General features: G+C 43.6%; 1 protein-coding gene across 3 annotated transcripts in view; it reads left to right on the top strand.

Moving 5' to 3' along the window:
* The first annotated feature begins 3036 nt into the window (after positions 1-3036).
* PIK3C2G (phosphatidylinositol-4-phosphate 3-kinase catalytic subunit type 2 gamma) overlaps positions 3037-12153 on the top strand; it is a 168250-nt gene continuing 159133 nt past the window's right edge. The window contains exons 1-2 of one of the 3 annotated variants that reach the window (XM_040345483.1): positions 3037-3139; positions 10922-11811. In XM_040345483.1, the coding sequence (XP_040201417.1) occupies positions 10963-11811 (849 nt within the window). In that variant the 5' untranslated portion in view covers positions 3037-3139; positions 10922-10962. Of the gene's footprint in view, positions 3140-8373; positions 8831-10921; positions 11812-12153 lie in introns of those variants that run through there. The other 2 variants (XM_040345484.1, XM_040345482.1) reach the window with 2 other exon arrangements.

Raw genomic sequence — 12153 nt, 5'->3', positions numbered from 1 at the left:
GCCATGACCTGCCCTAAAATCCTGTGTTATGCCCCATACACACGATCGGATTTCCCATCGGAATAAACTCAGACGAGTTTTTACGGCGGAATTCTGCTCAAGCTGTCTTGCATACACACGGACACACTAAATTCTGGCCGCCGAAAACGCGGCGACGTACAACACTACGACAAGCCTAGAATAATGAAGTTCAATGCTTCCGAGCATGCATCAAATTGTTTCCGAGCATGTGGGTTTTTTTTCTCCGTCGGAATTCCATACAGACGAACGGAATTTCCAATAGAATGCCTCATCAGAAAAAGTCTGAAGGGGCATAGACACGGTCGGAATATCCGATGAAAAAATTCCGTCTGACTTTTTCCATCAGAAATTCCGACCGTGTGTACACGGCATAAGGTTCATATAGCCATGAATAAGCACTGAAGCCAGTGCGAAACGTCGGTATTCTCCTGTTCCTATTGCTGTGATCTGCTGTGTTCTTGCTGTTGATTTGAATAAAGACAACCTGTTTGGTTTGGAGTGCGGCTGTCCATCCCTCATCTTTTTACCAATAAGGTTCTACCTTATTGACTCTTATGGCTTATTCACACTTTGCTATTTTTGTTTGTTGTGTTAATGCACACACAATAGCATTTGCTATACCACATGTCAAAAAGTGGTAATTTAAAGCGTTCGTAAAGTCACATCTATTAATTATTTTGATCCTCTCGGTTTTAGGTCTGTGTGTTTTCTTAAAATTATAATGCTAAATACCTTTTGTGCACAGTGCTGCTGTACAATCACATGTCCTCCCTCTGCTTTTCTTCCCGATCTAAGAGACTACAGTGGGAGGAGCTGAGACTCCCTTCTGACGTATGTAAGATGGTAGAGGTAGGTCATGTGACCGCACAGCAGCACTGTGCTAAGAAGGCGTGTAGCATTAACATTTTATGAAAACGCACACAATGCACTAAACATGGACCTCAAACAGAGAGGGTCAAAGTAATTAATAAATATGACTTTACAAGCACTGGAGCAGCTGCAGAGAATACAATTAGGCCGTTCATAACAATTCTTTCTGTGTCTGCTGTCTGAATGTGCGGATGTCAGTTTACACCTACAAAGGGGTTTGATTAACTTTCAATTAGGTGTAGTGAAGGAGAAATTAAGGTGATCTATTAATTATTAATTTTTGATTAGAAATCTCTCAGGAGTTGTACGATACTCAGTTACTGTGCAAGGATGGTCATGTGACATAAAACAAAGGCCGCTTTTCTCTCCCAGCTCTGAATATTGATTCAGAATTATTATCTGAGTTCAGCGCCAACCAGGTGACACCAAGGTGACGCAGAACAATTCCTAGTTACATCCTGGTCAGAACTCACCTACCTGAGAGAGTGACACCACTAACACATTTAACAATAGTCACCCCCCGAATCACACTCATCTAAGGAAGATATAACACCCCTATGGAAGACACATATACAACATTTAGGTGGGGATCTGTGTTTAAAACATACAGTGCTTATTGTATATACTGTAGGACATATTCCCTCACTGTATATAAGATATACAATACCCAGCTCACTGTGTAAAGGATAAACCTTCCTAACTGTACATAGGATATACCTTGCTCACCATATATAGGATCTACCGATTTCACTGTACAATATCTCACAAAAGTGAGTACACCCCCCCAATTTTTTTAAATATTTTATTATAACTTTTTATGACGGAGGGAAAATGGCTAATTGGGCCAAATTTGGACATTTTCAGTTAGGGGTGTACAAACTTTTGTTGCCAGCAGTTTAGACATTAATGGCTGTATGTTGAGTTATTTTGAGGGAACAGCAAATTATACAAGCTGTACACTCACTGCTTTACATTGTAGCAAAGTGTAATTTATTCAGTGTTGTCACATGAAAAAGATATAATAAAATATTTACAAATGTGAGGGGTGTACTCACTTTTGTGAGATACTGTATAATCTGTACTCTGCTCAGTGAATATAAAATTCCCTCTGCTCACTATATACAGGATTATGTACTTTGTTAACCATATAGAGACTGTACACAGTTCAGTGTATATAAGATACACTCTCATCACCATATATGCCCCACGCCCTGTATAAAAGATATACCCTGATCACCATATACACTATACTCATTGGCCCGGATTCAGAGAGCAATTGCGCCTGCGTAACCATAGTTACGCAGCGCAATTGCTGACTTGCGCCGGCGTTACGAATGCTCCTGATTCAGGAACATCGTAACGCCGACTGCAGCCTAAAATCTGCGTGGCATAAGGCTCTTATGCCACGCATATTTTAGGCTGCATTCTTGCGATGGCCGCTAGGGGGCGCTCCCATTGTGCTCAGTGTATAGTATGCAAATTGCATACTAACACCGATTCACAATGTTGCGCGAGCCCTGCGTACGCAAGTTACGTCGTTTCCGTACGGCTTGTTTAGCGTAAGGCTGCCCCTTCTAATAGTAGGGGCAGCCAATGCTAAAGGATACCCGTCGTTCCCGCGTCGCCAAATTTGAATTTCACGTCGTTTGCGTAAGTGTTTTGTGAATGGCGCTGGACGCCATTCACGTTCACTTGGAAGCAAATGACGTCCTTGCGACGTCATTTGCCGCAATGCACGTCGGGAAAGTTTCCCGACGGAGCATGTGCTCTACGCTCGGCGCGGGAGCGCGCCTAATTTAAATGATTCCCGCCCCCTACGGGATCATTTACATTAGGCGCCCTTACACAGGGCAATTTTAAAGAGCGCACACGCAATTTACGGAGCTACTGCTCCGTGAATCGCGCGCAGCGCAGATAATTTGCGGGGGCGCAGGGCAAAAACGCTGCCCTGTGCCTCCGTGAAAAAGGGGCAAATCTCTTTGAATCCGGGCCATTGTATACAGTGTTCTGTCCTGGATAAAATTAACAGGTGGCATAATTTATCAGAGAAGAACCTGTGACGTTTGTATCTTCCTCCCCTGATACTGTATGTGGAATAATCTCTTCAGGGGGAAATATGAGATCTGATAAACAGCCACTCTGGTCATGTGCTGCTCCAGAAATAAAGTGCAGACTGACCATACAGACAGGAGCGTGTGCTGGTGGCTGGAGATCACTGACCTGTCCTTACATGGGCTGTACTGTGCATGTATGTATCCTCAACATGTGTGTATGCTGTACACAGTTGTATCCTGTACACATATATATATTCTGTAAATGTATGTATCGTGAACACGTGTGTATCTTGTATACATACTGTATATGTGTTCTGTACATGTCCTAAACGCGTGTGTATCCTGTACACATATGTATCCTGTACACATACTGTTTATGTATTCTGTACATGTATGTATCCTGAACACCCGTGTATCGTGTACATGTGTGTATCCTGTATATGTTTAATGTACACGTGTGTATGCTGTACACATACTGTATATGTACTCTGTACATGTGTGTATCCTGTACATGCATGCATCTTTTACAGATATGTATCCTGTACACATACTGCATATGCATTCTGTACATGTATGTATACTGAACACGTGTGAATCCTGTATGTGTGTGTATCCTGTACACGTATGTATCCTATACACATAGGGCCATATTCTCAACTAATTTACGCAGGCGTATCAGCAGATACGCCGACGTAAGTCCGATCCTATGTTTAAGTGTATTCTCAAAATGAGATACACTTAAACATGCCTAAGATACGACGGCCTGCGCCGTTGTATCTTAGGCTGCAATATTTACGCTGACCGCTAGGTTAGCGGTCAGCGTAGAATATGCAAATGACTAGTCACGCCGATTCTCTAACCTACGCTTGCCCGCCGTAGTGTTTTAACGTCGTTTCCGTAAGCGATACGCGGCGTAAAGATAAAGATGCCCCCTAGGTGGCGTACTCAATGTTAAGTATGGCCGTCGATCCCGCGTCGAAATTTGAAAATTTAACGTCGTTTGCGTAAGTCGTCCGTGAATGGCGCTGGACGCCATTTACGTTACAGTCAAAACAAATGACGTCCGTGAGACGTCATTTAGCGCAATGCACGTCGGGTAATTTACCCGACGGAGCATGCGCATTACGATCGGCGCGGGAGCGCGCCTAATTTAAATGATCCACGCCCCCTACCAGGATCATTTGAATTAGGAGGGCTTGCGCGGGTGGACTTTACGCGACGCCGCCGCAAGTTTACAGGTAAGTGGTTTGGGAATCAGGCACTTGCCACTTAAACTTGCGGCGGCGTAACGGAAAGGACATACGTTCCGCCGCCTCAGATCTATAAGAATATGCCCCATACTGTATATGTATTCTGTACATGTATGTATCTTGAAAATGCGTGTATCTTGTGTTGTACTGTATGTATTCTGTGCATGTACATTATACATCCTGTGAATGCATGTTGTCGGTAAATATATGTATAACTGTACACATATGTATTATACACTGCATGTATACTCTGAACTTTCAATTTCAAGCTGTGCATATCACTGTCCTTACAGTAGAACTGAGGAAAAATCTAAGCTCACATCCAGACAGTATAAACAGTGAGCAGTGTGTGGGCGGGGCCAACTCACCCTGCCCTTGGGGGTGCCTCTCTTGTGTACACTCTCACCGATGCCAAGGACCAGGCGCCAATGCCAAGGACATTCATGTGACAGTCAGAGATGAGTCGTATGCTGTGTGCAGCTGTGTACAGTTCTGTGAAACACTGTCCCATTTTGCTGAACACCCTATCTTCCAGATTGTAGCATTCAGAATGGGACACTGCAGAGCCCATCCATGGCCCTCTCCACTAGTCCATTTTTACTATGCCGCCTCACTTATAATGACCATGCACTTATTACCTTCTACAACTCTTCTGGAGTATGCCTGCGTCTAGGTCCATGGGGTCTCTGTACTGTGGGTTTGGTCCCAATAGCTTTTGGGGAACTGACTGCTAGGGAAGGAGCCAGAGTACAGACCCCCTCGATACCGGATCACTCGTCACCCATGCCCAGTACCACTCCTTGCTGTCTAGCTGCTATTACATTCCCACCAGTTCATGGTTTCCCATAGCAACTACATTCCTTCCGCCAACTCCTTTGCTGAGTTAAAGGGGTTGTAAACCCTCGCCGTTTTTTCAATGGGCAGTCAGTAATGTTATAGGATGACAATGGGCAGTCAGTAGTATTATAGGATGACAATGGGCAGTCAGTAGTATTATAGGATGACAATGGACAGTCAGTAGTATTATAGGATGACAATGGGCAGTCAGTAGTGTTGTGGGATGACAATGGGCAGTCAGTAGTATTATAGGATGACAATGGACAGTCAGTAGTATTATAGGATGACAATGGACAGTCAGTAGTATTATGGGATGACAATGGACAGTCAGTAGTATTATAGGATGACAATGGACAGTCAGCAGTATTATAGGATGACAATGGACAGTCAGTAGTATTATAGGATGACAATGGACAGTCAGTAGTATTATAGGATGACAATGGGCAGTCAGTAGTATTATAGGATGACAATGGGCAGTCAGTAGTATTATAGGATGACAATAGACAGTCAGTAGTATTATAGGATGACAATGGACAGTCAGTAGTATTATGGGATGACAATGGGCAGTCAGTAGTATTATAGGATGACAATGGGCAGTCAGTTGTATTATAGGATGACAATGGACAGTCAGTAGTATTATGGGATGACAATGGGCAGTCAGTAGTATTATAGGATGACAATGGGCAGTCAGTTGTATTATAGGATGACAATGGACAGTCAGTAGTATTATGGGATGACAATGGGCAGTCAGTAGTATTATGGGATGACAATGGGCAGTCAGTAGTATTATAGGATGACAATAGGCAGTCAGTAGTATTATAGGATGACAATAGGCAGTCAGTAGTATTATAGGATGACAATGGGCAGTCAGTAGTATTATAGGATGACAATGGACAGTCAGTAGTGTTGTGGGATGACAATGGGCAGTCAGTAGTATTATAGGATGACAATGGGCAGTCAGTAGTATTATAGGATGACAATAGGCAGTCAGTAGTATTATAGGATGACAATGGACAGTCAGTAGTATTATAGGATGACAATGGACAGTCAGTAGTATTATAGGATGACAATGGGCAGTCAGTAGTATTATAGGATGACAATGGGCAGTCAGTAGTATTGTAGGATAACATGGACAGTCAGTAGTATTATAGGATGACAATAGGCAGTCAGTAGTATTATAGGATGACAATGGACAGTCAGTTGTATTATAGGATGACATGGACAGTCAGTAGTATTATAGGATGACAATGGGCAGTCAGTAGTATTATAGGATGACAATGGGCAGTCAGTAGTATTATAGGATGACAATAGGCAGTCAGTAGTATTATAGGATGACAATGGACAGTCAGTTGTATTATAGGATGACATGGACAGTCAGTAGTATTATAGGATGACAATGGACAGTCAGTTGTATTATAGGATGACAATGGACAGTCAGTAGTATTATAGGATGACAATGGACAGTCAGTAGTATTATAGGATGACAATGGACAGTCAGTAGTGTTGTGGGATGACAATGGGCAGTCAGTAGTATTATAGGATGACAATGGGCAGTCAGTAGTATTATAGGATGACAATGGGCAGTCAGTTGTATTATAGGATGACAATGGGCTGTCAGTAGTATTATAGGATGACATGGACAGTCAGTAGTATTATGGGATGACATGGACAGTCAGTTGTATTATAGGATGACAATGGACAGTCAGTAGTATTATAGGATGATGGACAGTCAGTTGTATTATAGGATGACATGGACAGTCAGTTGTATTATAGGATAACATGGACAGTCAGTAGTATTATAGGATGAGGGACAGTCAGTTGTATTATAGGATGACATGGACAGTCAGTTGTATTATAGGATGACATGGACAGTCAGTTGTATTATAGGATGACAATGGACAGTCAGTAGTATTATAGGATGATGGACAGTCAGTAGTATTATAGGATAACATGGGCAGTCAGTAGTATTATAGGATGACAATGGGCAGTCAGTAGTATTATAGGATTACAATGGGCAGTCAGTAGTATTATAGGATGACAATAGGCAGTCAGTTGTATTATAGGATGACATGGACAGTCAGTAGTATTATAGGATGACAATGGACAGTCAGTTGTATTATAGGATGACAATGGACAGTCAGTTGTATTATAGGATGACAATGGACAGTCAGTAGTATTATAGGATGACAATGGACAGTCAGTAGTGTTGTGGGATGACAATGGGCAGTCAGTAGTATTATAGGATGACAATGGGCTGTCAGTAGTATTATAGGATGACATGGACAGTCAGTAGTATTATGGGATGACATGGACAGTCAGTAGTATTATGGGATGACATGGACAGTCAGTTGTATTATAGGATGACAATGGACAGTCAGTAGTATTATAGGATGATGGACAGTCAGTTGTATTATAGGATGACATGGACAGTCAGTTGTATTATAGGATAACATGGACAGTCAGTAGTATTATAGGATGAGGGACAGTCAGTTGTATTATAGGATGACATGGACAGTCAGTTGTATTATAGGATGACATGGACAGTCAGTAGTATTATAGGATGACATGGACAGTCAGTAGTATTATAGGATGATGGACAGTCAGTTGTATTATAGGATGACAATGGACAGTCAGTAGTATTATAGGATGATGGACAGTCAGTTGTATTATAGGATGACAATGGACAGTCAGTAGTATTATAGGATGATGGACAGTCAGTTGTATTATAGGATGACAATGGACAGTCAGTAGTATTATAGGATGACATGGACAGTCAGTTGTATTATAGGATAACATGGACAGTCAGTAGTATTATAGGATGAGGGACAGTCAGTTGTATTATAGGATGACATGGACAGTCAGTTGTATTATAGGATGACATGGACAGTCAGTAGTATTATAGGATGACAATGGACAGTCAGTAGTATTATGGGATGACATGGACAGTCAGTTGTATTATAGGATGACAATGGACAGTCAGTAGTATTATAGGATGATGGACAGTCAGTTGTATTATAGGATAACATGGACAGTCAGTAGTATTGTAGGATAACATGGACAGTCAGTAGTATTATAGGATAACAATGGACAGTCAGTAGTGTTATAGGATGATGGACAGTCAGTTGTATTATAGGATAACATGGACAGTCAGTAGTGTTGTGGGATGACAATGGGCAGTCAGTAGTATTACAGGATGACAATGAACAGTCAGTAGTGTTGTGGGATGACAATGGACAGTGAGCCGTGTAATATTCGGTATTGTGATTCCAGTCATGGAGGCGGGGAGGGATATTATCACCATAGAGAGAATTTCCTGTGTAGTGTGCGGGGTGTGGAGCAGCAGAGGGTGAGGGGAAGTCCTCCGATCAGAGTTCACCAGAAATGTCTGTTTCGGGACACATACAGGAAGATAGAAGGCACTAAAGTTTGTAGCCAGTGAGGAGGGAGGTGTGAGGAGACGCTGACAGCTCTGCTATCCAGGAGAATCATTAACTAGAGAGTGTGCCAATTTCTCCTCCACCCTGTACAGGCCAGGACGTGAGCCCGGGGTAGGGAGTAGAGGGGGATCTCGCTCTCTGTCTCCCTCGCAAGACAAGTCTTCTCACTTGGTGTTGTGTTCCAGGCAGAGGTCTGTGCGGGGCTGCGGGCTGTGTATGTGTGTAAACAGTGCTCATTAGGGATATCAGGAGGCTCAACTCCACCAGGATGACACACAACAGGTTCTGTCACAATCCAGACACCCAGCCGGGAGAGAGTTACACCTGACATCGAGATCACTGCTAAGGTGACACCATACAGGTAACACCGACAATAACGGGGGACACACCACACAGGTAACACTGACAATACCAGGGGGACACCACACAGGTAACACTGACAATACCAGGGGGACACCACACAGGTAACACCGACAATAACGGGGGACACCACACAGGTAACACTGACAATACCAGGGGGACACCACACAGGTAACACTGACAATACCAGGGGGACACCACACAGGTAACACTGACAGTACTAGGGGAACACCATACAGCTAACACTGGCAATGCCAGGGGGATACCAAACAGCTAACACTGCCAGGGGGACACCACACAGGTAACACTGACAATACCAGGGGAACACTATACAGTTAACACTGCCAGGGGGACACCACACAGGTAACACTGACAATACCAGGGGAACACTATACAGTTAACACTGCCAGGGTGACACTATAAAGATAGCACTGACAATACCAGGGGAACACCATACAGCTAACACTGCCAGGGGTGCACCTTACAGGTAAAACTGACAATACTGGGGCGAGGGGGGGGCACCATACAGCTAACACTGCTAGGGGGACACCGAAACAGGTAACACTGACAATACCAGGGGGACACCACACACATAACAATACCAGGGGGACACCATACAGGTAACACTGACAATAACAGGGGGACACCATAAAGCTAACACTGCCAGGGTGACAACATACAGGTAACACTGACAATACGGGGGGGGGGGACCACACATCGAGCACTGACAATTCCAGGGGGACACTACACAGGTACCACGACCATCCTGGGGTGAAACCACACAGGTAACACTGCCAGGCTGATACCACACAGGTGACAATAATGGGGTGACACCACAGAAGTAACAAAAACAATATTGGGGTGACAACATACAGGAAAGAATGACAATACAGGGGTGACACCACAAAAATAATACCGGTTTGGCACCACACAAGTAACAATACTGGGGTGACACCACACATGTAACAATGACAGTACGGGGGACACTTCACAGATATCATTGATACCACCAGGGTGACACCATACAGGTAACAATGACATCACATGGGTGACACAATACAGATAACACTGACATTACCAGGGTGACACCACACAAGTATCCCTTACGCCACTGGGATAACATCACACAGGTGACAATGACACTACTAGGGTGACAACACACAAACACCATGATACAGAGCGATTGTACAGCTGTCTGCCCACTAGGAAAAACACATCAAAATGACTGACCGTGCACTCCCCTAAGTAGCTGTCAGTGTATGGAGAGTGCTCAGTCTGTGTAGGATGTATGATACTTTGTATCCATGTACAGTGTTTCTGTAACTGTACATAATATGTGTGTACAGTGTGTGTCTGTGTACAATCACTGATATAAGAAGTGTCCTTAGCTCACAGAAATAATCATTCTGACTGGGAGGCACTGTGTTGGCATTCAGGGTACTTCCCATCTTATCAGTGTTGGGCTGTGACACCCGTTGCCAGTTATTGCTCCCTGACTTTTTAGTTGGGCTCCTTTCCTTGTTTTGTGCCACCAGGCCAGTGAACTATTGGGGTGATAACAGAGTGAAATAAATTAGCAAATTGTAGCTTATTCCACCTAAAGCCAAAACGTGTATTCGTTTTGACCCAGTTGCAAATAGTTAGAACTCCACCTGTCAGGTTTTTTTGTGTCTGTATCCTATTGGGGAGATGTCCCTTCACTTCCTGTCCCAGAGACACAATAGGAAGTGAAAGGAAAAATCTCAGATTTTAGAAAGTTGTCACCAGAACAGGTGACTCCATTGTAAAATGCCCCTCCATTCCTGTTATAGTGAGAATAACTGTAGAATTTGGGATTTCCCATGACTTCCTGTTCCACAGACAATGGTCTCCAGTACAGATAGAGAGGGTGAATCTCCTCTGCAGGGACACAGACAGCAATAGGAGCCTGACAGATGGTCTCACTATTCTACCGAAAAGTAAAATAAAGTTTTGGTAAACAATACATTTCAAGAAAAATTCTCACCACGTCAGCCATCCAACGCCCCCCCCCCCGGGCAACACCAAACCTCAGCATTGTGTGTACAGACCGTTTGTGTCCTCTCATCCACAGATCCTGACCGATCCACCATAATAAAGATCTTCAAATGAAGGATGAATCCTGGCTTCCATATTGGATTTTCAGACTATGTGACCAATTTCAGTCCCAATGGCCAAAACTCACAATTCCCTTGTCCAGGATATGAACTGGATCCTTTGGTCCAGAATGCACAGGCTTATCCTGGTGGGTATGGACCTCCAGCTTTTGGATTTGAACCTACCCCATCGCGTCCTACTAGCGCACCACCATACTATCACATGACTAGTACTTTGGCACCACATCACATGACCGGCAGTCTGGAACCCCATCACATGACTGGCACAATGGCTGGCAATGAAATGTTTGGCACACCGGCACCCCATTACATGGCAGGCAGTCCAGCAATCTATCACATGACCACCACCCCTGCACCCCATCAAATGTCCGGCACGCCAGAACCCCATCACATGATCGCCACATGGGCACCCCATCTCATGACCAGTACAACAGAGCCTCATCATCACATAACCAGCACAGCAGCTCTCCCACCTACCTATGGATTCATAACAAACAACCATATGGAAGAGCAACAGTCGTGGTACCCAGAGGGTCCTCTTCCCTCCATGGACAGCTATGACCCAACCGCAGAGCCAGAGCTACAAAATCCTGCAAGTCTCGATGGATTCAAAATCGGTTTTGAAAATTTTGGGGATTTCTCTCACGTGGATCCTGCCATCCATTATCACCAGATTGACTGCCCCAGCGGTGCCTTTCTCACACCAACCATTGGTGGACGAAAGCTGGTGAGAAGTCAGACTCTGAGAGAGGATGCCTGGTGGGGTGATGAGGGTGAACGACAGACAAGAAGATCCTCCATGTATGACATCCAGCCCAGAGCTCCCAATTATTACCGCCAATCTCAGGTGAGACAATGAATCACTGATAGAATCTCCCATATTTATTACATCACTTAACCTCCCTGGCGGTATGATTCTGTCTGGAATTACGTACCAAAAGCGGTACAATTATTTTGCAAGGAAATTTGGCGTTTTATACTGTAGGTCTGTAATTTTTAGAAATAACTCACTTAAATCTGACCAAGCAAGAGTCTTGTAGGCATCCCGGGTATGATTTTTTTTTAAAACAAAATTATAATATAATAAATAATTATAACAAATAATAATATAATTATAATAAAAATTATTCAATAATGTAATCAACTCAAAATCACTGAAATTTGCTCAGTTGCAGAATTGTCGCTGTCA

Source organism: Rana temporaria, chromosome 3 (genome assembly GCF_905171775.1).
Source record: "Rana temporaria chromosome 3, aRanTem1.1, whole genome shotgun sequence".
NCBI lineage: Eukaryota > Metazoa > Chordata > Amphibia > Anura > Ranidae > Rana > Rana temporaria.
Note: the sequence above shows the minus strand (reverse complement) of the source record. Positions and strands in the feature narration are given on the sequence as shown.